Source organism: Anolis carolinensis, unplaced genomic scaffold (genome assembly GCF_035594765.1).
Source record: "Anolis carolinensis isolate JA03-04 unplaced genomic scaffold, rAnoCar3.1.pri scaffold_12, whole genome shotgun sequence".
In the NCBI taxonomy this organism is placed as follows: domain Eukaryota; kingdom Metazoa; phylum Chordata; class Lepidosauria; order Squamata; family Dactyloidae; genus Anolis; species Anolis carolinensis.
Genome location: NW_026943823.1, coordinates 20,909,842 through 20,937,675, shown reverse-complemented (window position 1 = coordinate 20,937,675; position 27,834 = coordinate 20,909,842). Strand labels below are relative to the sequence as shown.

The window sequence follows — 27,834 nt, the reverse complement described above, 5'->3', positions numbered from 1 at the left end:
GAAGCTTGAATATTAGAAACATGTATGCATTTGCATAGAGTCTAAAGAAGGTATGGGCAAACTTCGGCCTTCCCTCCAGGTGTTTTGGACTTCAACTTCCACAATTCCCAACAGCCTCGGGCCCCTTTCTTTTCCCCCTCAGCCACTTAAGGAAAGGGCCTGAGGCTGTCAGGAAATTGTGGGAGTTGAAGTCCAAAACACCTGGAGGGAAGGCCGAAGTTTGACCACGCCTGGAATAAAGTATCATGCCTGGACATGCCATCTAACGTAAAATGAAGAGATGTAGAGGAAAATGTGTACTAGGTAAATACTGACCAAATTACCAGCGTATAAACAACCCAAAAGGCATGCTGCATTGGCAGGAAAGTATGAATTATATTTGACGGCAATCCAATGCAGTCATCTCTTTTCATTGTGAGGGAGAATAGTGGCATTCTCATGTGGCTCTTTCCTAAAATGAATCTCACTTCCCATTGGAGGGCAAGGTATTCGCTGACAGTAATGGAGACTAGTTAGATCTGTCTCTAATTGGACAAATAGAGGCTGGAGACCATAGGAAAGCCATTCCTGATGAATGGAGGCCAGACTTCCATGTGGCCTCCAATGAAGTTGATGCTATTCCTAGATTAAAGCAGCCCTAGTTAAGAGTCCTAAAGCCAAAAGCAATAAATGTCATGGAGTGTCCAAAGCTTTTGTCCTTAGGGAGGGAAAAACCTTTTCCCACTTTTCCACACAACTCATGCTGCTGGGATGTTTGAGCTTAAATTGAGTGATATTTTCCTGGTTTCTTTAGAGCAGACAACATTGTGTTAATATATCAAGTTCATGTTTAGCTCTTAAGTTTGCCTTTGTTCCTGTAATTGTTTTGCCTTGGAAAAGTTCCTGTTTTCATGCTTATGGATGTATGCTATGTTCCTGACTTCATGGATTTCATGTATCTTTCTACCTTGGACTACTGATCTTTGTATTTTTGGACTATTGCCATTTTATAGCACAATGGTTCTCAACCTGTAGGTCCCCAGGTGTTTTGACCTACAACTTCCAGAAATCCCAGACAGTTTACTAGCTGTTAGGATTTCGGGGAGTTGAAGGCCAAAACATCAGGGGACTCACAGGTAGAGAACCACTGTTATAGCACCGTTTTGACTGCCTTTTGGGAAAAGCCTATTTTCCCTTTTGTATTTGCTGTTTGTAAATAAACTGCTATAGGTAGCGCATACTGGACTCTGGTAGTGCTGGCTGAAAAGGTGTTCCTTCCCGGGCTGGAGTGCAACAGACTGCTGAAAAAGAGGCACAGTGGGAATCAGCAGGCAAGACACATGCTCTGCTAACCAAAATGGAACACTATAAACACATTACTGAACATGATTCATGATGCATTTACCTCCACGCTTCTTTTGAGTTTCAGGTTTTATTTTAGGAGTATTTCTGTTCCTAAATTCGGGTCCTTTAAAGTCATCTTTATCTTCATTAAGTACTGGCTCTGGCTGTACCACTACTGTACCTAAGATGACAGTTAAATAAATACAGAAAACCAGTTTAAAAATGTAATAGTTTGTAGTCAGGGAGAGGCTTTCATATATGCCAACACAGAAAGGGTTTTATCATTGTAAAAGCTGACTAATTTGAACAAAGCTTTTGCCAGATGTTATGGGGAAACACAGAATCTACAGGTTTTCCCCCTCCAATAAGGTTTAATGATCAAAAAATGAGTCACGGCATTAATTTCTCCTATGTTATACACACATTCTGTCAATAAATAAATATATTGTACACACACACACACACACAATCACATAATATAAATGTAAGAACAGACATAATACAAAATCACTTCATTTTTATATGTATGTGCTATTTAAAGTCTCTGTGCAGACAAATGAAACTGAAAATTATTCCCCAAGGAATCGTAAATCTGCAAAGAATGATCCACCAAAGCTTTCATTATTAAAGTTATATTTGCTAAAAGACTTTACAATTCCCGTTTTAGGCATTCTTTAAACCAGAATTCCCCCTTTAATGCACAGTTTGAGAATGTTAAGCTAGCACCACTTTCCTGTTCAAAATACTTACAACCTCTAGAACTACTGAAACTAGAATCCATTACAGACATTCTCATAAGGACAGACACAAGCCAGACCAGAAGCGGATATCACTGGAATCACCTTCACCACTGTATAAACCAGGTCAGACCTCAACAGAACTGAGGTTTGTTTACATTCCAATACATGAGAGACGTTTTTTATCACCTTTCTGTGGCTGTGAAATGGGAGGAAAGGGAGCCGAAAAGCTCACAGAAATATGATTTCAACAGCTGTTGAAATCAATGATGTTGTCTCTGTGAATGCATATGACCATTGGTCGGAGCATTAATAAATTGATTGATTGATTGATTGAAATCAATGAATGAGTGTGCCCTGGCAGACTTTAAATCATTTACCTTTAGGCAAGCTTTTCATATCTACTTCATTTTCTGAGTTTTCATTTGAACCATCTTGATTCATGGATTCATCCACATTTTGTTCTTCATCAGAACCAATGTATTTTGTTACAACTGTGGGTTTCCTACAAGGGCAGAAGACACAAAACTATATGACACACACATGTATAGCACACTTTTAACCAACTCACTGAACCTTTAGTAGATTGTGGGACTTTGCCCAGGTACTCAACTACTTAACACAACATAAAATAATAGAAAAGAATTGAGTGTAGGTTGGAAAGAACAAGGTAAAGACACCAGGCATCATGGAAGACACCAGGCAGCAGAAACATAACATTTCCTTTGGGTAAACAAAATAAAAGCCTCCTATGAAAATGCAGGTGATTTAATGGGGGAGTAGTATTCAGGACAGTCATATCTGACTCTTCTTTGGGAAAACTGGCTAAGATATGGTCAAATGGGATGAACTAATGAGAAAAGGACAAAAAAGAATACCACTATCCATAAACTTGGATTTGTAGCACACCTTCTTAGCATGACAATCATGGATTCTGACAGTCCCACTGTTCTTAGTGAACCAGGTAACTCAAACAAGCACAAAGCACATCACACCAACCTTTTGGAGCGGGATGATCCTACTGATTTGGATTTTTCAGAAGAACTGCTACCCTAAAAGGGGGGGGAGGGCAAACACACACAATTTGAAGTAACTGATGGAGCATCAGAACAGCATCACCCCTCACTATGGACATTATCTCCACATGCAGTTAAAAGTCAGTTCCCTACACCCCACCACCAATATCATTCTCAGCTTATAATTCATTTCTTAGGGATAGAGGACAGGTGTATCTTCAAAATGTCTATAACTGTATCAAAGTTTTACAAAGTTACTAAAACTAGTAATGTATAATTCATTGCTTAAATTAAGCACTCACTTATTCTTGTTACATACATCTCATGAGTAACTAGCATTCGTAGTGCTTTGGGGATAGTTATTTTATTCACCCCCTCCCCTTGAACAACTAACATTATAGATTCGGGGAAAGAGAACAACGTTAGTCATTAATTGTTGGATGATATGGCTTATAATGCATTATTTCAAAGTAGTGTAAAGGGAATGGAACCTGACTGCAAAAGTGGTTTGCAAATCCAATGGGGTTTTTATTACTTGTTAAATATTTAATGTCACTCTCAAAATCTCCTAAGATTTGCTAAGAGACTCGATCATACAAATCAGGCTTTGCAAGAGCAGGAGGCCTATGTGTCAAAGATCACAATGTGAACTTCACCTGAAGTGAAAGAAAGAAAGAAGTCGGCAAAAATACAGAGCCTCCAAAGAAAGCACCTCCACCACACTACATTGTGAGAGCTGTTCAGCAGTGTAATTCTCACTCTGCCCAAAATGTGGTGGAGGCTCCTTCTTTGGAGGCTTTTAAGCAGAGGCTGGATGGCCATCTGTCGGGGATGCTTTGAATGCGATTTCCTGCTTCTTGGCAGAATAGAGTTTGACTGGATGGCACACCAGATCTCTTCCAACTTTAGGATTCTAAAATACATGTTTGGGCAAATGGATTCTCTGTGATTCCTAATCTGTGGTCTGTAGACCACCAGTGGTCCACAAAAACTAAAATATGGATAATAACACAACCCAATCAAAAACATTTTTTTTTCTTGGTGTCTTTGTTTTTAGGCCTATTGGTGGGGTTATCTGAGGTGCTGATTGCATTAGATAGACCACATCAGCTCTAGGTTATTAAATATGGTTTTCTGTGGGCGAGCAGATGGCGATGACTGGATGGCATATGTTCTGTATCAGAAACTAGAGCTGATGTGGTCTATCCAATGCAATTTTCTGAATCTGCACCCCAAATAACCAAACCGAATCTAAAGTTGATCAAAAACTGATTCATAACCTTTTTGGTACTGATGTTGGAGAGTGGTCTCTGGTCAAAAAAAAGTGAGGAACCCATACTCATTCTCCCTCTCTCTCTCATACTGAGACAAAACAAAGTTATTATTTGCTTTATGATGTAACTCATTTCATTTTTTTCCTTACAAGTTCAATAGTTTACAGTGGATGCTCACACTAGGAATTACGAAAGATGTATAACATCTTGTTATAATAATTTCTAGATGTTTCACACGAACTTTATTTTACATGCAAAGTCTGAGTCTCAGAGCAAATTAAGTACATTATTTACAAAATTCTATTCTTACCTCTTCCTTGCTGTTTTCTGCTGGGGGTGAACTATTTCCAGGCATGGTAGCGTTATCTGTAAGAAACAAAGTGCAGAGTGGCCATATGTAGCAAGGGGTGCTCTATTCTCTGGTGAAATAAGATTTGATACTTTTTCATACAAGGGACAAGAGAAATATTTTAATATACACAGGTAGCAATATCTGTTAACACCCCTGGCAACCATATTTTTTTAATAACAGAATGATTTATATTTATTTATATATGACTGTTATCCTAAATGAGACTCAAGGTGATAGCTGGCAAGGAAATTTTACAGTTCAGTGTATTCTGGCCAGAATCAGCTACAAGACTAAATGGAGAAGATATCAGCCAAAAGCTATTAACGGATTTTGATATCAGTACTATTCTAAGACTGCTTTTATATGCTGTTTCTTCACACTTTCTGATTTAATGGCAATGTGTTTTAAAAAAAAGACTTGCTGCAGTCACCACAATCCAAGGCAGCTAACATTGGCACCAGGAGACAGACAGTACAACGTTACACAGTTCTAATACAAGGAATAACAAAAGTACTGAAAGCAAACTGAAACAATATTTTTAACTTCCCAATATGCTGATGAACAAGATAAAAACTGACTCACTTGAGCACAAAATGCGGAAGTCATCTGCTTTCCATTTCAATGGCCATCAAGACCAAGATGAGAAGAACAGATTCTGTGTTTCCTTACCTATCTAAACAGTTCCACAGTGTGGCATGGGAATTTAACTATTCAGGATCCACAGACCTAAGCAATCCTAAAACAAAACCTTACCTATGTTTTTGCTCTCAGATAACCTTGGAGGAGAATTTGCGTCCTCAGATTCTTCTGACGAATGAGCCAGGAAGTCATGAAGCTTCTGCACCAATGTATTCAGCTTGCTTTCACTATTAAAAACAGACACACCATTCAAGATCAAGTTCACTTTATTACGGTAAATGACCAGCTCATAAGACGGACATAGTCCAGCACAAACACATCAGGTCTAAGGGTCAGGAAACCTAAAACTTTAAAACAAGTGAATTGCCATGACATCAAGACAATTAAGCCGAGAATCGAAGCCAAAGCCATATACAGGATTACAGTGTTCCCTCACTTATTGCGGGAGCGAAAAGCGAACCGCAAAGTAGGGAGGGAACACTGTATATCAAAACCCAACACAATTAGAGGAATTAAAAGATAGGGAGTCTGAAGGGAGGGAATTGGGATGTGGCACAGGGAAGGGGGACACACCATTTCAATGTATTCCAGTCTTTGCCTTGCACCTCCCTATAGATGTAGTTGGACTGCAAGTCTCATTACTTTACATCACTGGCTATGCTGGCTGGAACCACTGGGAGTTGCAATCCAACGCTATCTGGAAGGTCACATGGTTTCCATGCCAGGTTTGAAATCTGGCAGTAACCCATTTTGTGTGAGGCTGATGGCCTGTTTTGGGAAATGAGCCTTCCAAAACTAATGTCTTAGATCTGGAATAAATTGCTATTTTGGAGGTTACCCCCAAGGAGCTCAAAATCATTCTAATGAAAACAATTTGAATTAACGGAAACATCACATTCATTTTAGGAAAGCGACCGAATGTGGCATAGGTGGAATTGAAAGGCCTCCAAAGCAGCTCTCTGACCTACTGTGCACCCATCTTTGGATGAAAAGGAATTTTCAGACTCTGCTAAATACAACCGTTTTATATATTCTTAGTGGATTTATCAGCAGAACTCACACCTAGGGGAAATACAGAGCCAACATGCTCCTTGATCACAGTAAAGCTGCTTTCAGGTTCCTACTTAGCCTTGGGCAAGTCTCTTAGCCTTCACAGTGTTTTTTCTAAGACTAATACACTTGGAAAGTATCAAGACACAAAACACTAAGCAAACTACAAAGTGCTTTTATCCATTAAAAGTTTGTAAAACAATATCTTGTAGAAACAAATTCTGTTATAGTCTTAAGAGTGGCAAACATAAACTTCAGCTCCCTTACCTACACAACTGTTATGCATGCCACCTCTATACATTTCAACCTTTAGTCTCCTCCTCTCAATTTTCACATTTTTTTTCATCCTCAGCCTTTGCTTTCCAAAGCAACCATGCTTCCCTATACTATCTCTTTAGTGTTCTGTCTTTTCTGTTCTTGCCCTTCTGTATGCCTGTAGTAATTTAGCTAAAGGCTGGCAAAGATTAAGGACATGGGAACTGAAAAATGGAAGCCATGCACCTTACATAGATGAGGGATGTGGCATGCTAATAACAACGACAACAACAACAACAACTTTATTTTTATCCCGCCCTATCTTCTTGAGGGAACTTAGTGAAAGCAAGACCTGTAAATCTGTTTTGGCTTCTGCTCAAACAATTGAAACTACCTATTTTCACTCTGAAGTGACAACATGCAAGACTAATAACCACTGATACTAAGAATTCCAAACATATGCTATTACACATGTCCACACATATAACACCTAGATGCAGAAACTTCAACAGAAACAAATGCTGAGTTGTTAACAAAACCACAAACATTCTAAAATAAAATGACACAATACAAATGACCATTCTTTTCATCAAGTATTTTACAACCTGCTCCACAAGGTCCTACCACATTATCTCATTTGGGGGGCGGGGGTTATTGGGAGTTCGTGAATGCTATCCCTGCTGATCTTAGGCTCTGGCAGTGATTCCAGGCTGGCCAAGATCTTTTATGGCCATGGAGGCAGGTAGCAGCTCCATCACACAAAAACCCACCTGGACAAGAACCAGGGCTGATCACTGCAAGGACTGCCAACGGTGACAGAATACCTGGATCAAGGTATTTTAGCCCAAACCATGCAATATATTATCCAGGCAGGTAATAGCACTACAAGCAGAAAACCAGGCCTACTTTACCCTGTTTCGAACCACCTTCTGTACCCTAGCTCATCACCTATCCTATGTTCATAGTGCTGTTTCTCTGGAAATGAAATTGGCAGCCAGGCATCCAATGTGGTAAGGACCTTTAATGCAAGAAAACTACCCAGATACTATTCACAACTCAAAGAAGCGCTAGGATGCTCTTTCCTTCCCCTGTGGGTATTCCCGTATGCTTTTCATAGAGTCCAGCTGATAACGCTGTTCAGTTCAATAAAAGAATGCTGCTCTGGATTACAAAAGTCAGGAGGGAGATTAAAGGGTGTATTATTACTTCGTTCTGTCTTTGGAGCAACCTGTTCATGAATACCGAGCAGAAAAGCAGACACGGGAATGCGAGAGTGCAACAAATTATAAACTGTCCAAGCATTCTTTTCTTCCAGCTCTCAAAAGTATACACTAGCAACTTTTTTTGTGGGCCTACATCACGCCATGACACAAAGAGAAAAAAGGTCTTGTAACTATGAAACAGTATGGAACAAAAGGGAGGAAAGGAGTCCAGTAGCAATCTTAAAACTAATTATTTACTTCAGCCTGAGCTTTCATGCATTGCAACCATCTTCTTCTTTTTTTGATATTGTTGTTTTTATATATGCCTTTTTGTATTGTTTTATTTCTGTCAGATTTTTGATATTATTGTTTATATATCATATTATAATTTTGTATTTGTACTTTGCACTGTGTTTATACTTCTTGGAAGCTGCCCCGAGTCCTGTTTGGAGATGGGACGGGATATAAAGTTTATTACAATAGAGTCTCACTTATCCAACATAAACAGGCCAGCACTGTTGGATAAGTGAAAATGCTGGATAGTAAAGAGGGATTAAGGAAAAGCCTATTAAACATCAAATTACATTATGATTTTACAAATTAAGCACCCAAACATCATGTTTTACAGCAAACTGACAGAAAAAGCAGTTCAATACACGGTTAACATTATGTAGTAATTACTGTTATTTACTAATTTACCACCAAAACATTGCAATATATTGAAAACATTGACTACAAAAAGGCAGACTGCACTGGATAATACAGAACGTTGATAAGTGAAGGTTGGATAAGCAAGACTCTACTTATTATTATTATTATTATTATTAGTATTATTATTATTATTATTATCTTCAGGTGCAGCACTACTGGACTATAACATTGGGAGACTATTCCATGATACAAATGAGCAGAGAGATATGGGATGCCTGAAAAGAGCAACTCTATCTCTGTGAAGATACTTAACATGAACCTTCTGGAATTTAAGTTGTTAGTTGTCTCTGAAGTGGCAAATAACAGTTTGCTCTCAGGAAAGTTGGCTCCATTCCAAACAGAGCTGCATTTTGGAAGATGGATTTTTTGGTGACACAAAAGAATACAATGAAGGCCAATACAGACATAGTGGGATAGCTTCCAACTTCCTATAGGGAAACCTAATAAGCACACAACCCAAATCCCTAATGTCTGGGCAAACCTTTGAAAGCGTTTTACAAAACTACACAATGGGTTGTTTCCCATGGAATGTTAGAAATACATCTGCTCTTCTTCAAAAATTCTAAACATTAACCAAAAGTAACAGACAAGAGCTTGACTAATACACTCCCCCAGGCAGAAGTACAATAAGAACGACTGCCAAGAGAAGTACTGGAGAGCAGCAGTTCCGAAAACAATCTCTTGAAGGTATAACTGGCTGCTCTTGTAGAAGGATGGGCACAAGGGAAGGGAGAAGATAGCATCTCATAGCTGACCCTCAGAATGAAGACCTGGTTCCCAAAACATCACTATGATCAAAACAGTAACGCTCAGCAACAGAGAAAAGAAAGACTTTCCAAAATAAGACAAACACTGGAGTGCATTTTAACTGCCACAAAATCTTAAGCTTTGTAGCCTGGCGAGGCCTCCATGCTTTCTGGCAGAGAAGGACACAGACCTTGTCAAACTACAACTCCTATTATTGAGTAGTAATGTCAATTAAGAGAGGCGCCAAACTACAGTGTAGATGCAACCTGAGTGTACTTGAGCCACTCTCTTTCTCCAAGGACTAAGATCGTATTTATATCCACCGGCTATAACTATGTCATTCTTTCCATACGATGGGGATAGTTATCTATTGCCAACATGTACCGTTCCATACACTTTTGATCCAGAAAGACATCCCACCATAGAGCCATACAATTAGAAGAGACCCCCAGGGGCCATCCAGTCCAACCCCATTCTGGCAACCCACTGTTAGGAATGATGGGAGTTGATGTCCAAAACACCTGGAGGGAAGGCTGAAGTTGACTCATGCTTGGCCCACAGGAGTGCATCCCTTCATTGGGGTTGGAGGGAGATACAGCACCACTCACCTTGGGATGCAAAGGCTCTACTGGACAAGCTATATTTCAGATCTTTTTTAGGGGGGGGGGGAAGAGACAAAAAACAGAGGAGGGTCAACCTCAAAGAGTATCCAGGCCCTTCCAGACAGGCCCTATATCCTAGGATCTGATCCCAGGTTTTCTGTTTATCCCAGATTATCTGGCACTGTGGACTCATAGAATCCAGTTTAAAGCAGAAAACCTGGGATCAGATCTTGGGCTGTAGGGCTGTCTGGAAGGGCCTTCTGTATGGAGAGAAAAAGTGGGATATAAACAAACATAATAATAATAATAATAATAATAATAATAATAATAACAATAATGTTTTAATACTTGTATATTTGAAGTTGTGTCGCAATGCCTTTAGTTGTGAACTGCTTTGAGTCTCCATATGGAGAGAAAAAGCAGGATATAAAATTATTATTATTATCTAATTATTATCTAATTATACAGTCTAATACTAATAATAGATATATAGCCACTTGGAGTCTCCTTTGGGAGAGAAAGTGAGGTATAGATAAATATAATAATAATAATAATAATAATAATAATAATAATAATAATAATACTGTTTTAATACTTGTATATTTGAAGTTGTGTTGCCATGCTTTTAGTTGTTAGCCATTTTGAGGGCTCTGCTGGACAGGCCCTATAGTCCAAGATCTGATCCCAGGTTTTCTGCTTTAAACTAGATTATATGAGTCCCCACTGCCAAATACTCTGGGATAAACAGAAAACCTGGGAGTAGATCCTGGGATATAGGGCCTGTCTGGAAGGGCCCTGAATCCCCGTATGGAGAGAAAAAGGAGGATATAAATAAACATAATAATATGCAATTATAATTACATATAATAAACATAATAATTATGATAATAAGATACATAGCCACTTTGAATCTCCGTATGGAGAAAAAATCAGAATATAAATAAACATAATAATAATATAAAAGAAAAATAATACATTCTAATACTAATAATAGATACATCACCACTTTGAGTCTCTGTATGGAAAGAAAAAACGGGACATAAACATAATAATATAAAATAATAATATATAATACATTATAATAATAATAGATACATAACCGCTTTGAGTCTCTGTATGAAGAGTAAAAGCAAGCTATAAACAAACATAATAAGTCCCCTCGGGGAGAAGGGCGGGGTATAAATGCATGTAATAATAATAATAATAATAATAATATATAATAAACATAGTAATAATAACAATAACACATTCTAATACTAATAAGAGCTACATAGCTGCTTTGAGTCTCCACATGGATATAAAACAACAATATATAATAATGTATAATAAATATAATAATATAAAGTAATAATTATTATAACAATACATTCTAATACTAATAATAAATACATTTGGAGAGAAAAAGCAGGATATAAATAAAAGTAGTAATAATATAACATAATAATTATAATCCATTCTAATGCTAATAATTGATGTATAGCCACTTTGAGTCTTCGTATGGAGAGAAAAAATAGAATATAAGTAAAATAAATAAATAAATAATGTAAGTAAACCAAAATAATAATATAAAATATGAAAAATAATTTTCTGTCCTCCAGATTGCACCACTACTTTATGACCCTGTTTTCTGTGGTTTATTCCTATTCCCTTTCTCACCCTGAGTTTTTAACCTAGTGTTGGTGTGGCCCGCCCTTGGTTTTATTGTTCTTTTGATTTTGCTTAATGTAGTGTATATTATCTTTTATTGTATTGTTTAATGTGTTATGATTTGTTGTTCTATTTATATTCTGTGATATTGTATTGTTCTGGGCATGGCCCCATGTAAGCCACCCCGAGTCCCCGTTGGGGAGATGGTGGTGAGGTATAAATAAAGTTTATTATTATTATTATTATTATTAATTCTAATAATAATAGTTACATAGCCACTTTGAGTCTTCATGTGGAAAGAAAAAGCAGCATATTAGTGAACATAATAATATGTAGTAATAATATAAAATAATAATTGTTAGAATAATATATTCTATTACTAATAAAAGACTAATAGCCGGTTTGAGTCTCCGTATGGAGAGAAAAAGCGGGGTATAAATGAACATCATAATAAGAACCTCTTAGAGGTGTTGAGGCCTGGGAGTGAGGAGGGGATTTCCTTGAATATAGGAAAGACCTTGGGGGGGAAAATGCACCGGGGGGGGGGGGGGGAGGGCCCCGCCCCTTTGCGGAGGCCACGCCCCCTGGCTGTTCCTATGCGCCCCCCTCCGCAGCCGCAAGGGGAGAGAGAGAGGCAAAGGACGGCGTCCGGGAGGGGGCGCTGCGGGCCGCGCATGCGCAGAAGCGAGGCGTGTGAGGGGAAAAGAGCGAAGGGAGCAGCCCCTCCCCCTTCGGCGGCCTTCTCTCCCTCAGGAGGAAAAGATGCGGCGCTGGAAAGTAGCGAGGCCTCACCTCACGGGCTCCGCACTCATGGCTCCGCCGGTGCCGCGCTCTCCTCTCAGGCGCGGAGGGAGGAGGCCTGCCTTGGCGACGACGACGCCTCCGCCTCAGAAAACACCGCCGCCGCCATCTTGTCGGCGAAAGAGACGCCGCCGGCCCCGCCCCCTTGCCGCCTCCTTATTGGTCGCCGCCGGCGCGAGGCCTTTTTCCCATTGGCCCGCCGGATCCGTGCCTGTTGCTAGGGCCGTTTGCGTCACCTCTACCCGCCCCTCGCGGCTCCCTATTGGTCATTCCGTCTCGCGCAACCGGGGCGTGACGTCATCGCGTAGTAAATGGACGTTCAGAGGCGGCTTTTTCCTCAGTCGGAGCGAGGCGGGGCCTAGCATTCAAACCATTCCTGATCCTTTCAGTTGTCGTTGAAGAGACTTGAAAGGCCCAGATTATACATATAGGCCAGACTCACCTTATCTCTTTTTTTTTGATGGAGTTACAGGCTTGGTAGATGCAGGGAATGCTGTGGATGGAGAAGATCTTGATTCGAGCAAGGCCTTCGACACCATTGTCTTGCAAGCAAACTAGTCCAATGTGGGCCACGCAATGCTACTATGAGGTGAATGTGACCGAACCCAAAGGGTGCTTCACCTCAATGGTTCCTCCTCTTCATCCTGGAAAAGTGACTATTTGGTTCCATGAAGAGGATTCGGTCCTGGCCCCAGTTCAGCTCAAGATCTTCATTGATGGGTTGCTGTGAATTTTCTTGGCTGTATGACGATGTTCCTGAAGCATTTTCTCCTGACATTTCGCCCACATCTATGGCAGAGAAGTCAGCCATAGCAGAGCACTTGAAACAACCTGGACACAGATCTGGGGCAGCCATTATTATTATTATTTGAAACACAACAAGATGAGTTCACAGCAGACACTCTGCTGGCTGTTGAATTGGATCACACGTCGGACACTTCCCAAGTTATCAGTGAATAATGCGAGCAGATCCCAGTAAGGTGGCCTTCTGCAGCTGGCAGATGGTAATTTTGTCAGCGCCAATTGTGTTTAAGTGCAGGCCAGCGCCTTTAGGCACTGCACCCAGTGTGCCAATCACCACTGGGACCACCTTGACTGGCTTGTGCCAGAGTCTTTGTAGTTCGATCTTTAAATCCTCATATCGTATCAGTTTTTCCAGTTGTTTCTCCTCAATCCTGCTGTCACCTGGGATTGCGACATCGACAATCCATACTTTGTCTTTTAACACGATCGTGAGGTCAGGAGTATTGTGCTCCAAAACCCTGTCTGTCTGAATTATTATTATTGTGTTGTCAAAGGCTTTCATGTGCAGAACCCAGAATCACTGGGTTGCTGTGAGTTTTCCGGACTGTATGGCCATGTTCCAGAAGCAGAGCACTTGATCCACCAACCTGGACACAGGAATGGAGACAGCAGTCAAAAAATCAGAAGAAAATGAGGATTTGGAAGCTTTTCCCCCCTATTGCAGAAACTAGCAGAGAACAAAGCTCAGGAAAGGGAGACCAGAAGTTGGGAGAAACCCAGCTAGAATGGCCGCACTCTTCCCTTTGGCGCTCTCGCTCTCTGTGTGCTGTGTACATTCCAGAGATTGTTTGCACAAGGCAGGCAGTGGGCCAATCTCTTCCCCTCCAATTGTTCATCAAAACACACAGTGAAGGCCCCTTAACACAGGCACAATAGTGTAATGGCTACAAAAGGTACCTGAAGCTCAGTGTCTGTCCAGAAGCCTGAGGTAAACCTAGCTGCATTCAATGGGAGCGTAATGCTAAGGAAAAGCACAGACGAAACTGGAAAATTCTGTTTTTATATCTTCTCTTTCCATTGAGAGTATTAAAAACCAGCTAAAAATAAATTAAGCTATAAAGTCACATTGAAGTATCACAATTAAGAAAGCATTTGGAATGGATGCCAGGAGGGATTGGACGGAGCAGAGAAGCCTCCGATTATGAGCCATTTCAGTAATGGCATTGAAACGGGGATGGGATCAGGGGTTCACTGATTAGAATGGATTTGTAGGCACACAATAATGAACTGGTAAGCTATTTTTCCTCTTTGGTTTGCGTGCAATTGGTTAAATGCTTCATCATGACTGTCGTGTAAGTTTAGCATTTTAGTACGTTGTAGAACTTACCCAAGGATGCAGCAGTGGTGATAAACGAATAACCCAGTTGCACAGAAACCCACATGCAAAGCGTTGTGGGTTTTTTTTCCTACTCAGAATTCAGGTCTTGAAGGTTTTAGTACTTCGTTTTTCAAGAGACAAGACTTCTTTCCAGAACGCTTTGGCAAGTCCAGCTTTTAACTGAGTAAAGGGCCAATGACTATGCATTGTTAAGTCAGCCATTTATCTGAAGTAAGGAGCACCAGCACAACTAGTAATTCAAAAGAAAATACTGCATGCCTTTTTAGCGCAGAAACATGTGTGGCAGCATGGGCCTGTGAAGCCATGGGGCATGGGGCAGGCAGCCCAAAACCACCCACAATGTAACCCCTTCATCCCACCCTGTTTGTTTCAGCAATCTGAATGTGAATGCTGTTTCCTAGGTGCAGTCAATGACGAGAGCAGGGTTACCGTATGTTTGTAAAGTATTTATTGAAACTTGTCAAAATCCACAGTAGTTATTTCAGTATCCATGCTACTATAATGGGATGCTCTGAGCCGTATAAAATAAACATTTTAAAAATGGGGAACCAATCCCAGAAAAATAGACTAGCAGTGTTAAGTAAGGCACTTGAAATGCAATTACATAGAGGAAACCTGTATAAGAGCAGACTGTGTACCTAAAGAGAGCAGGAGTCGCTCCCCTCAACTTCAATGAAACAGTATTTCCATGGCTTTCCCGCCCCCAATGGGAATCAGTTGAGTTCACTTGCACTGTATCCAGATTAGGCAACCTGGGGCTCCAGCACCACTGAACTGCAAGTCCCATTAGCCCTGGGCAGAACAATAATAGCGAGGGATCGTGGGAGTTGTGACCCGCTCATGAGCCATGCAAGGCCTGTATTTAAGGAGGCAGTATGTGGCCAGGCAGCTGGCATTCCCTGATAATCCAGTTCTGAACCATGTCTTAACGAGTTTGAAAGCCAAGCAATGCTTTTTCTGGGGAGGGGGAATGCCTCCAATGGCACCTCATTCTCATTTGTAGGAAAAGCAACTAAAGCAGAAGACAAAAAGCTTTTACAATCTCAATTTGGGGATATATATACTGGGATCTCACTCTTGGCTCACCTCTGAGGAGCCTGCTAGTCACAATTGTGAATATAAGATGTTCATATGTGTAACAGCAAGGACCCTTCCCTCAGGTCCCAAAGGCACAGGAGACCAGTCATTCAGAACAGCAGGCTTGAAACTCTTGGAACAGGGTTGCAATGCAAACAGCTTTAGTAGTGCCAGTTCATCACTTGCATCGGGGGACTCAGCCCCTACCCCACAAAAGGGAACTGGCATGATTAAAGTGGGTCACCTTGCTTGTGAGGCAGACATGTTCCTAAAGCTAGTAGCTATTGGTCAGGGCTGCATGCTCTTCAAAATGAAGTCACAAGCAAGGCCCATCACAAAGAGAGACAGCCTGCTCTACTGCTACTTTGTAATAGTCAGGCCATAACAGGGTAACAATCTTAAAGAATCTTCTCAAGCTCATGGCATGAGAAATGACCACTCCCATCCCAGGATAGTCCCACTCTTTGAAGAGAGAGAAAAGATGAGCTTAAGAAAAGCCACTCAACTTTGCTGGCTAAAATAAAAATGTGGAAGGTGGGCTTTTTGTACACCAGTTCCTCTCTAAGAGTGTCCCCTCTCCCCCAAAGCGGCCTTGCTCTGAAGCCTGTTGCACACAAATGTAACCTTAACAATTAGAATGTGCCCAACCCAACAACGAGGGCATCGGATGGGTGGAAAACAGACACCGGGGCTTCTGGAAATGCAGAGTATGAGACGGCTTGCTCCTCAAGCCCACAGTCCAAAGGGGTTGCATGATGTTCCAAGGTTTCTGAGCCCCCTGCCACTGGGAAAACAGTCCCATCCAACAGTTCCCTCCTCAATACCAGAGAAAGTGGAAATGCATGGCAATCTGTAGAGCTGCAAAGGATTGCAGTGAAATCAGGATTTTTCTCTGGAGAAACACAGAGGCACTGGCAGGAGCCTGAGAAGGCTCTTGGGGCTGTGGCATTAGAATTAAAGGAAAGGTGAGGCTTCTTTTAAAACTAACAATAGAAAGCTGAGATTACAAACGACCCCAAATCAATTGAGGATGGCAATGCTCTCATCTTCATACTCTCTAGGACTTTCAGGGCAAATTGTTTCTTTCTTCAAGGCACTAGACATCTTTGGTTTCGTGTGCAACAATTTCATTAATTTCAAGTAGAGGTAGCATGATCCACATACTGAATGCTTCTGTTCCATGCTGAGGGAAGAGCACAGCTCCAATGTCCCTTAACTCATGAGGAAGCTGAAGAGAACACAGAAACCAAGATGATCACCAACCAAACAAAGTAATGCTTCTTCTACAGCCATAGAAGCCCTAAGTCGCCCAGAAGCCCCCAACACAACAGAGAACCCTACCCTCATGCCAAAATTATGAGGGCACATTAACAGCTTGCTTATATTGTTACAATTCAATACGTACCTGTATGGATAGCCATGGTATTTTGATCTAAATATGGAGAGCAGCCAGCTGAAGAACACCACGACCAGACCAATTCCAGCCATACAGATTACTGTGCAGAAAGCAGAACAAAATCAACCTGTTTCATCACTGATCAAGCAAAGTGGATCTTCGAGAATACCTACTGGCAATCCAGTCCTGTTCCAACAAAATAATGTCCTGGCTCCATCTTTACAGGGGTGTCCTTCAGTATCTTGAACAATCCAATCTCTCTCCCTCCACCCTCCCTCAAATGTGTAGATGTATTTCTATGGCCTTCCTTTGTTGGAAATAACATACCAAGCCTTTCACTATTTATTTGTTAATCTATATATCTGCTAACCTCTATTCTATGTGTATGTTAATTTGCCAGTTTGACCGACCTCTTTCGTGTGGGAGGGGTTACAAACATGTGACTGTACTCAGCATGTTCAGACTCAGGACTCCATTTTGCATTGTATTGCATCAGACCTCAGTGGAGGTGGATGCACGTTTGTACCAGATCTCAATGGAGGTGGCTGCAGTAGAGAAGTATGACTTTGGGACTTCAGTGAGTGCAACTATACCTATGGATATTAAGAGTTATATCCTGTGTACTCAACACACAAAGAACTACATCTTATCTATAATTTGCAAGATACTTGTGAGTAAACAAGATATGTGGATTTTTTCAAAGAATACTTTGATTTTTTAAAATCTCAGTGCATATTTTAAACTAAGAGGTTTCAAGAGAATGTGTCTTTTGGGAAATTTCAACTTCAAAGAAACAAACATCCTCTGCTAACCCAATATATTTTTGTAGTGGCATGTCTTTGTCCTTGGCAGTTCAAGGACATGGTTCTTCACTTTAACAATTGACTGACCCGTGCGCCATACATGAATGCTTATGAATATCACTTGTTCAAAGGGTTGACTTCTAACAAATGCTTTTCTTGACTAGTGTTTTTCAAAAGGTGGTCTCCACATGTTCATGGAGATTCACACTTGCCAAACAGATATGAAATCATTTTTCCTTTTCAATAAGGTTATGATTGCCATTTATTTCCAAAGGGATGTGTGCCCAGAGACTGGGTGCAGTTATTTTCAATATTCCTTCGCCTACTCCTGCAACCCCTTAGCAGCTTTTGTGTCCTTTAAATATTCTAACCACTGCTTAGGGCAAACAGATGTGAAATGGCTGAGTGGCACCACGATCTCTTTAAAACTGGAGATGCAACAAGGATCCAGAATCAGTACTTACTTTTTCTCTTCCCCACTTCCAAGTCGGATGTTGCCGCTTCGTGTAAGAGCACTATCCCCAGGGTCACACCAGCATCTGAGAAAGCTGTTTAAGGCACTACTACTGGTATTTGACTCAAAAAGGCTGTTTAGCTTTTGGAAAGGCAGCCTGAATTTTGTTTGAGTTGCACACTTTGAGAGTTATAGGTAGCCCGCTGCAGCTGCATTCATAGTCAAGACTGGAAAAAAAACATCCAGCTATAGCATACTGGAGTGCCTCAGCTCATGACAAGGGACAGAATTACTGTATTTCTTCCATTCTAAGACATACTTTTCCCCCTATATAAACCTCTCAAAAATTGAGTGCATGTTAGAATTGTTAGAAATGACAAACTTCTTCAGGCCTGCTCTTGTAATGTTTATCTATGATCCTGTTGCTTACTGTTTTCTGTATGTATGTTCTGGTATACAGCTTCCTTTACTCTATGGTTCCAGAGAAGTTATAAAAGGAGCTGTAGACCACATGATCACTGTACACTACAGACAGACTAAAGACTATTTCAGACCTCAGCTCACACACTTGCTTGCTGTTTTGCTGTAAGAGTTTCCCTGGCTGGAGGGCACAGATAATTATCTCAAACATATCTGAAACTGGACTTGTACCTGTGTGTGCTGAACGCATGACAGTTGTGAGTAAACCAAATACGTTATTTCCATTGAAGTCTACTTCATTTTTGTCTCTTGAGTGCATGCTATAAAACCAGTTGTTTTATGGGAGCGTCTATCTATCTATCGGCACTGAAAAACATTTTTGAAGCACTTCTGTTTTTATGTACTGGCAAATCTTTGTTTTTCTAACAGATCAGAGATAACAGGTTATTCAGTCTAACAACTGAAACCATTGCCTTGCATAATTATATCTGGTTGTATACCACAAGAGAAGATTCTACTCTAAAGTGTTTTTGGCTCTTCTCTGAAATGTCATGCTTATCTAAAAAGTTATGATCTCCAAAAAGTGTTTTTCCAAAAGGTTATGAATGCCATTTTCCAAAAACAATTGTGAGTATATCTTATGTATTTTTGTTGCCGTTCCTAAAATTAGAGTGCGTCCTCCAATCAATGGCATCTTACAATTGAAAAAAATACAGCAATGTTCCTGTTAGCACTATCAAACAACCTGTGAACTTAAGTCTCCAATTGTATTCCTATATCCTTTTTAAAACTGAGTATAATAAATACATTGTAATTCTCCTTGAAATGAGACTATATAGAATGAAATATTGTAAAACTATCCTACATATCTACACCGTCTACATAATATAAGACTGAGACAAAATGGAACTGTGCAGCTTTTTACAAGCATTTTGAGTTGAATTACAGAAAGAGGTAACTGGGTGCCCATTAAGGCTCTGTCAGCTTTGGCATTCTCAGTTTTGTTAGGTCTGATTCCAGTTCTCATTTTCCATGCATTTGGTGATTATGCTCATTGCATTTCTATGGACAATTAGAAACAGGCAGCACTGGCTGGAGAAGACACACAGAGAGAGAACTGTGAGGGAAGTAGGCAGTTGATGGCACCCAAGTAAAAAGCAAAAAACCTTGAAAAGATGCCAGAAAATACAGAAGGGAAGAGTCACATTTGCAGACACATAAATCAAAGATTAACACATTGCGACAAGAGTTAGAATAAACATACTAATCTGTAGCAGTTTGAAGAAACACATGCTACAATCTGTTCCTCTTTGTAACAAATGATCTCAAATTGTTGGCAAGTCAAATAATCTGATTTATCAACAATTGAGGCTGTCTAGATACATGTTGATAGTTTTCTATACATTTTGACATTCTTGTTACAACTTATGAAACTACTTTAGGTAGGGTTGTTATGAGTTTTCCAGGCTGTATGGCCATATTCCAGAAGCATTCTCTCGTGACGTTTTACCCACATCTGTGTCAGGCATCCTCAGAGGTTGTGAGGTCTGTTGGACACTAGGCAAGTGAGAAAGAACTCTTGCTTGTTGGAGGCAAGTGTGAATGTTGCAATTGAGCAGCTTGATTAGCATTGAACATCCTTGCATCTTCAAAGCCTGGCTGCTTCCTGCCTGGGGAATCCTTTATTGGGAGGTGTAAACTGGCCCCGATTGTTTTCTGTCTGGAATTCCCATCTTCTGAGTGGCATTCTTTATTTATTGTCATAATTTTAGAATTTTTAAATACTGGTAGCCAGATTTTGCTCATTTTCATGGTTTCCTCTTTTCTGTTGAAATTGTTCACATGCTTGTGGATTTCAATGGCTTCTCTGTGTAGCCTGACATGGTGGTTGTTAGATTTGTCCAGCATTTCTGTGTTCTCAAATAATATGCTGTGTCCAAATTGGTTCATCAAGTGCTCTGCTTCTGGAACATGGCCATGCAGTCCGGAAAACTCACAGAAACTCAGTGATTCTGGCCATGAAAGCCATTGACAACACAATAATGATTATGATAATGATAATGGCTGCTCCAGATCTCTGGGAAGATGGTGGAAATAAATGTGTAAAAGTACTAAATGCAACTGGTATATCTGTAACTATTCTGTATCACACTTGAAGAACATACAGTGCAGGAGCAAGCTAGAGATGTTTGCAATCATCCTAAACATATCAAGATGCTTCTCTATAAATGCATGAAGCTACAGGACATACTCTTTCAAGTTTGCAATGCTCTTACTAAATGCAACATCAGGTCAAGAAGCATTACATTAGCATGACTTCACACAACTAGGCTTAGTGCTGAACTTTGTTATTGAGAAGGATACTGAACAAGAGAACAATGTGTGTTTCAGCAACAAACTGAGCTTGGCTGCTTCCGTGGATATAGTTCTGCAAGATAAAACGTTTGGAAAGTAAGTGGTGCTGTTTTTGGAAGCGTACAGTCCCTGGACTGCATCTGTCTTCTCTTTTGTAGGTAAAACTCCCGAGAGATGGTCCTCCTGGTCAGCTAATATAAGAGAGGAGCACTGACATCAACTCTTCAGTCTGCACACACTTGTTGAATGGCATGCAGTGGAAGGAAACAAGGGACCAGTTTCCAAAACTGAAACTCCCAGATTTTATCTTACTGCTGTGACAACTGAAAGCAGCAGAGAGTTGTTTATGACCATCTTGTGTTTCACTTTTACCACAAATCAGGCATCCATACTGCTAAGAAGGCCGGAAGTATGGGAAACAAGGGCTATGACACAAGAACAAAACAAAACAAACCAGAAGAGCCATTTCCCACTGCCCTCTTTCTTAGTATACAGAGGACAGGAAGATGCATTTTAAATATAAGGCAAATGTGCACCAGCTACAAAAATCTACATAAGTTTCTCTGAAAAAAACAGTGTTCCAAGGTCAGTCCTTACCACTTGGCCTGTGTGAGGATTCTTATGCGCATAGGGTGGCCCTCGGATGTGGTTCCACATTTGCCCCGAAGTCATTGCCAGAACGAAGCACTAGAAAGTGAATCAAAATGAAGAGACTGTACATCAGCAGCCACTTCTGTGTTGCTGCCCTACTGAAAAGACCTTCCTTGCCCATGGACTCAAGGCATGGATGGACCTTGACAAAAAGGGAAAAAGCAAAGTTGGGAGCTGTAGAAATGAGGCTGCTTACCAAAGCAGCTAACGCCCAGCCAGTCTTGTTATGCAGAAAATCCAGGTTGCTTCTCCTTAAGTACACCAGACCACCAATGACTGCCAGCAGCAGGCCCAGCATCAAGGGCCCAGCGTAGTTCGGAGGCCTTATCACTCGGATCTAGGGCAAAGGGCATTTGAATTTAAGGAGTTGGTCCAACAGTTACTTCTGTGGAAAAATATCCACCTGCCATAATATTGGGCAGAATATGCATATTTTAAGAAACTGCAAAGTTAGTTGAGTGCAACGGTATCAAAGTCTGGCCTTTACTTACATGGACATCAGTCCGATCGGCTACCCAGCGAGCCAGCTGTTCTGCAGCGAAACCTCGCACCTGCAGCTCATACGTGTCTCCTCTTTTCGGCTTCCCTTTCGCTGGGAAGTTAATGAACGTCGGAGCAGAGTTCATGTTCAGCTGCCAATTTGGATGGAACAAAGTGACAAAGTGTTGCTTAAGTCATCTGCATTTCATAGAATCATAGAATCCTAGAGTTGGAAGAGACCTTGTGGGCCATCCAGTCCAACCCCATTCTGCCAAGAAGCAGGACAATTGCATTCAAAGCACCCCTGATAGATGGCCATCCAGCCTCTGCTTCAAAGCCTCGAAAGAAGGAGCCTCTACCACACTCCCTCCTGGGGAGAGAGAGAGTTTCACTGCTGAACAGCTCTCTCTCTCAGTCAGGAAGATCTTCCTCATGTTCAGGTGGAATCTCTTTCCTTTCCTGTCATTTGAAGCCGATGTTCCATTGTGTCCTAGTTTCCAGGTCACCAGAAAACAAGCTTGCTCCCCCCTCCCTATGACTTCCCCTCACATCTTGATCCATGGCCCTCATAAGTGTCCTCTCAGCCTTCTCTTCTGCAGGCTAAACATGCCCAGCTCTTTAAGCCACTCCTCAAAGAGTTTGTTCTCCAGACATTTAATCATTTTAGTGGCCCTCCTCTGGACACATTGCAGCTTAGAGTCAACATCCCCCTTCAATTGCGTTGCCCATAATTGGACACAGTGTGATTCCAGGTGTGGTCTGACCAAAGCAGAATAGAAGGGTAGCATGACTTCCCTGGATCTAGACGCTATTCCCCTATTGATGCAAAATCCCATTGGCCTTTTTAGCCGCTGCGTCACATTGTTGGCTCATGTTCACCTTCCTCCCCACGAAAACTCCAAGATCTTTTTCACATGCCACTTGTCCCCCATTCTGTATCTTTGCATATCACATAATTATCAGTAGCTTTGCTATTAAATTGACACAGGGGTGCAACAGCCATGTGTTCCTTCCATTCTCCCTGATTATATGGAAACCTATGAACATCTGGAAGTCCCGCCTCCTGTTTCAGAGACGTAAGGCTCATCCATTGTCTAACAACTGGGATTATCCTTGATGTACTTAACAATACCCCATATCCTAACTAAACAATACTTAAAATTGCTCTGGGCATGCGCTAATTATTTTTAAAGTATATATAATAATATACATTACCATCTGAAAGACATCGGAGCCTTCATCGAAATCAACCATGGCAAAGAAGATCCTGTTGGTAAATGCACTTGAGTATCGCCAGGAGTTGGCCAGAATCTGGTATTCCTCATCAGCTTGCCTGAATAAATAGTGTTTTTAAAAGAGTTTAGTCAAATTAATTTAAAAGAATTTCTCTCAGAGCTTTTAGGAAAGTAAGCCCATACTTCTATATAGGAATATATATGTTAACAAAGCCTCTGACAAAGCTGCTTTTTGCAGTCTGTACTGTTCTTCCTCATTCTTTCCATGTTATTTTTATCCCAGGTTTTGCAAGTAATGCTCAAGAATACGTGGGCTTTGCTAACTAAAATACACCTGTATTCTACTCCTGAGTGAATTAGAACAAAATATGAAAAGACATTGTGTTCTCACAGTTCTTCTTGCCTGGCACTCTACACAGGACAAGCCCTGCATATGATTTTGTATTATATTAAAAGAACCATTTACACATATACCACACAGCATTTAATAAGTTCAATCTGAAATTTTAAACAATCTTGGCAAAAGGAAGCAAAAATACACTGAAGTAAGGAAACTTATAAGGCTTTTGATAACTCTTGTTTTTTTGTTTTTTAAGTGATTGAAGTTCATACTTGCACACAACACACTGTCGGTGAGGCTGAAGTGCCGTGAACATGATGATCACAGAGTAGTTTCTCGGAGGTGCCTTCACCAGACGACGGAACTTGTCCCCATTGAGACGAATGACAGACCTTTTGCTCGTCCATTCCATCAACTGGCTCACTTTTTCCGAAAGCACCATCTGGAAGGATAAGATTGGAGAGCGAAGCTTCACTTAGTATTTAGCTTGTCTTCCAGGAAGCTCAGCTGTCTAATGAAACCAGACATCATTTATTTAAATTAAATTATTTAAAGTGCTGGAGAACTGGTTAGTCCTGTGATACATGTGGCTGAAGCTATTTATGGAGCTGCTTTTGTTTTTCTATACAGAGCAGTTGATAAATACAGACTGGGGAATTCCAGACAAGTAACAATCACGACCAGCTAACACCTCCAAACAAAATATTCTCCCAGACAGGAAGAAGCCAGGCCTTGAAGCCACAGGGCCATCAAATGCTAATCAAGGCGAATAATTACAACATCCACACCTGCCTCTAATAGACAAGAGTTCTTTCTTCCACTCTGGATATATGAACCCCACTTGCCTAGTTTCCAACAGACCTCACAACCTCTGGGGATGTCTGCCACAGATATGGGCGAAACGTCAGGAAAGAATGCTTCTGAAACATGGCCATATAACCTGAAAGACTCCCAGCAACCTATAGAAGAGCACTGAATAATCACTGAATAATAATAAATAGAAATAATCATTAAAAATAATAACTGATAATACAGTAGAGTCTTGCTTATCCAATGTAAATGAGCTGGCAGAACGTTGGATAAGCGAATATGTTGGATAATAAGGAGAGATTAAGGAAAAGCCTATTAAACATCAAATTAGGTTATGATTTTACAAATTAAGCACCAAAACATCATGCTATACAACAAATTTGACAGAAAAGGTAGTTCAATACACAGTAATGCTATGTAGTAATTGCTGTATTTACGAATTTAGCACCAAAATATCATGATATATTGAAAACATTGACTACAAAAATACGTTGGATAATCCAGAACGTTGGATAAGCGAGTGTTGGATAAGTGAGACTCTACTGTACATGGAAATAATCACTGAAAATAATGCCGATCTCTAAAAGTAATGAATGAGACTCAAGCCATAAGTGGAGGCCCTGAGCGCGGCCCTACCTCCTTCTTCTTCTGCCCTTCGACGGCCAAGGCGGCCAAGCACAAGGCCGCGACGCCCAGGCCCAAAAGCCTGAGAGGAAGACTCGCCGCCATGACAGCTTCCTCGACTTTTCCTTCACAGAGGCACGGTCCCGCCCCCACACCGCCACTCTTGCGCCCATTGGCCGTGCTGAGCGCCGAGCCGCCGTCGGATTGGTCAGGTGCCACTTCCTCCGCCTCTCCATTGGTCCGCTTGACTTCCTCCTCTGCCGCAGCCCCGCCCACTCGCCCAACTTTTACTTTTAGGCTCGAAGTGAAAGCAACGACGGGGGAGAGGGGGCGTGGACGATGGGGTTGTCCTTGACGAATCAGAAAAAGGCAACCCGTTGCGTGGTGATTGGCCGATGGCGCCTGGGCGAGGCGGGCTTTCGGGGAATGATTGACAGCGAAGCAGAGCAGGCTTTGCCAAGCCTTTTAAAGGAGAAGGTTTTGATCATATTGGCTTATAGTCTTGCTAAGGGCTGGGTATTAAGAGTTAAATCTTGGACAATTTGCAAAGGGAATGCTTCCTATGTTAAATCTGTGTACATTTTATGTTTTTATTGCTGTGTTTTTCATATGTTTTATAATGATTGTGATTTTTTTAATGCCTTTTAAATTTATTTGTGTGTTTTTGTATTAATGTATGCTGTATACTGTATGCTGGTTTTATATCTGTAAGCCGCCCCGAGTCCCTCTGGGGAGATGGTGGCGGGGTACAAAAATAAAATTATTATTATTATTATTTGCCCAAGGGTTATATTCCATACTTTACATGTCATATATTTATAGCAGAAGGTCACAAGGGAATCCATGTCACAAAAGGTACTTTGACTTTTTTCCCAAGCTTGTGCCACACCTGAGCTAAAGATTTAGTGACTGTTAATTCTTTCCTATTCAATTACTCTCAAAAGAGACTCTCTGTCTCACCTTGCTGAACACACCAGGCTGTACACAGGTTGAAGTCTTTTTTTAGTTTATTAGGAAATAGGAAATAAATAGTCCTTAAAAAGCAAAAGTAAAGATCCAAAAGATTGCAGGGTTGTTGTATGTATTCCGGGCTGTCTGGCCATGTTCCAGAAGTACGCTCTCCTGACGTTTCGCCCACATCTATGGCAGGCATCCTCAGAAAAGATTGTTGCAAAACCAAGGCTATAAAGAACAATCCAAGAAAACCTTAGACATAAAACAAGGTTCCATTAATACATGACATAGTACCATGAACTTGAATACACAAAGCTGCAGGATAATCCAAGAAAGCAAGAGCTGCTTCTAACTCAAACGAGACGTTGCTTTTGACAAAGGTTTCTCTCTCAGCACACCCTTTAATATTCCCTGCATAGGATGGACGCATTTCTTTGGCCTCTGGCCTCTTTCTTGTTTGCTATTCTAACACTTCTGCAAACCCTATGACTTCCCCTCACATATTTGTACATGGCTATCATGTCTCCTCTCAGCCTTCTCTTCTGCAGGCTAAACATGCCCAGCTCTTTAAGCCGTTCCTCATAGGGCTTGTTCTCCAGACCCTTAATCATTTTAGTTTCCCTCCTCTGGACGCTTTCCAGCTTGTCAACATCTCCCTTCAACTGTGGTGCCCAAAATTGGACACAGTATTCCAGGTGTGGTCTGACCAAGGCAGAATAGAATAAGGGGGAGCAGGACTTCCCTGGATCTAGACGCTATTCCCCTCTTGATGCAGGACAGAATCCCGTTGGCTTTCTTAGCAGCCGCATCACATTGTTGGCTCATGTTTAACTTGTTGTCCACAAGGACTCCAAAATCTTTTTCACACACACTGCTGTCAAGCCAGGCATCGTCCCCCATTCTGTATCTTTGATTTCCATTTTTTCTGCCGAAGTGAAGTATCTTGCATTTGTCCCTGTTGAACTTCATTGTGTTAGTTTCGGCCCATCTCTCTAGTCTGTTAAGATCGTTTTGAATTCTGCTCCTGTCTTCTGGAGTGTTAGCTATCCCTCCCAGTTTGGTCCTGTCTGCAAACTTGATGATCGTGCCTTCTAACTCTTCGTCTAAGTCAGTGGTTCCCAAACTTATTTGGCCTACCTTTTAAAATATTATTCAACACCCCCTAGAAATTAATTTTTTAAATTTTAATAGCAATTAAACAGAATTGTAGCAAGTTTCACCCCAATAGCTTAAAAAACGAGGAAGAAAGGAGCCCCTGAAGTTCCCCCAATTAGAGCAATTTAAATATGCACAATTAATTTAGAGAAATAGTCATGAATTCTTACTAACCATTATTTATTTATTTAAAACATTTATATCCCATCCTTCTCACCCTGAAGGGGACTCAGGGCAGCTTACAAATTAAATTTACATACAATATTATATTATTAGCATAGCACAATACTGGCAATAAATTACTGTATTGTACTATATCAATATATTGTAATATTATTATTAATATTACATGTAATATATAATATATAGTTAACATTATTACATTGTATTCTTAGTATTATATTGTATTACAAAATACACTAGAGTCTCACTTATCCAAGGTAAACGGGCCGGCAGAAGCCTGGATAAGCGAATATCTTGGATAATAAGGAAGGATTAAGGAAAAACCTATTAAACATCAAATTAGGTTATGATTTTACAAATTAAGCACCAAAACATCATGTTATACAACAAATTTGACA

The 27,834-nt window shown here is 40.8% G+C and overlaps 2 protein-coding genes across 2 annotated transcripts in view; both read right to left on the bottom strand.

Moving 5' to 3' along the window:
* The window catches only part of atrx (ATRX chromatin remodeler), a 54,567-nt gene extending 42,066 nt beyond the window's left edge, over window positions 1-12,501 (bottom strand). Inside the window, exons 1-6 of the mRNA XM_008119842.3 lie at window positions 12,348-12,501; window positions 5,456-5,568; window positions 4,661-4,716; window positions 3,060-3,112; window positions 2,441-2,565; window positions 1,385-1,504 (exon numbers count right to left, since the gene is read on the bottom strand). Of these exons, the coding sequence (XP_008118049.1) occupies window positions 1,385-1,504; window positions 2,441-2,565; window positions 3,060-3,112; window positions 4,661-4,716; window positions 5,456-5,568; window positions 12,348-12,367 (487 nt within the window). The 5' untranslated portion in view covers window positions 12,368-12,501. The remainder of the gene's footprint in view (window positions 1-1,384; window positions 1,505-2,440; window positions 2,566-3,059; window positions 3,113-4,660; window positions 4,717-5,455; window positions 5,569-12,347) is intronic.
* A 2,429-nt stretch (window positions 12,502-14,930) lies between these two features.
* Window positions 14,931-25,304, bottom strand: magt1 (magnesium transporter 1). Its single transcript, XM_062964010.1, has 10 exons — window positions 25,157-25,304; window positions 23,983-24,152; window positions 23,351-23,468; window positions 22,147-22,287; window positions 21,852-21,992; window positions 21,602-21,691; window positions 21,014-21,077; window positions 18,240-18,314; window positions 16,982-17,072; window positions 14,931-16,804 (listed from the first exon to the last, which is right to left on the bottom strand). Exons 1-10 carry the CDS (start codon window positions 25,247-25,249, stop codon window positions 16,789-16,791), a joined length of 999 nt encoding a protein of 332 aa, XP_062820080.1. The 5' UTR covers window positions 25,250-25,304; the 3' UTR covers window positions 14,931-16,788.
* Between the last annotated feature and the right edge of the window lie 2,530 nt (window positions 25,305-27,834).

Bases quoted from the DNA above. Each gene is read 5' to 3' on its own strand.
- magt1 (XM_062964010.1), bottom strand. From the start codon at position 25,249: ATGGCGGCGAGTCTTCCTCTCAGGCTTTTGGGCCTGGGCGTCGCGGCC. The intron at 24,153-25,156 runs GTAGGGCCGCGC...TTATCCTTCCAG, and splicing joins AAGGGCAGAAGAAGAAGGAG to ATGGTGCTTTCGGAAAAAGT. The intron at 21,993-22,146 runs GTAAGTAAAGGC...CCTTTGCCCTAG, and splicing joins CCGATCGGACTGATGTCCAT to ATCCGAGTGATAAGGCCTCC.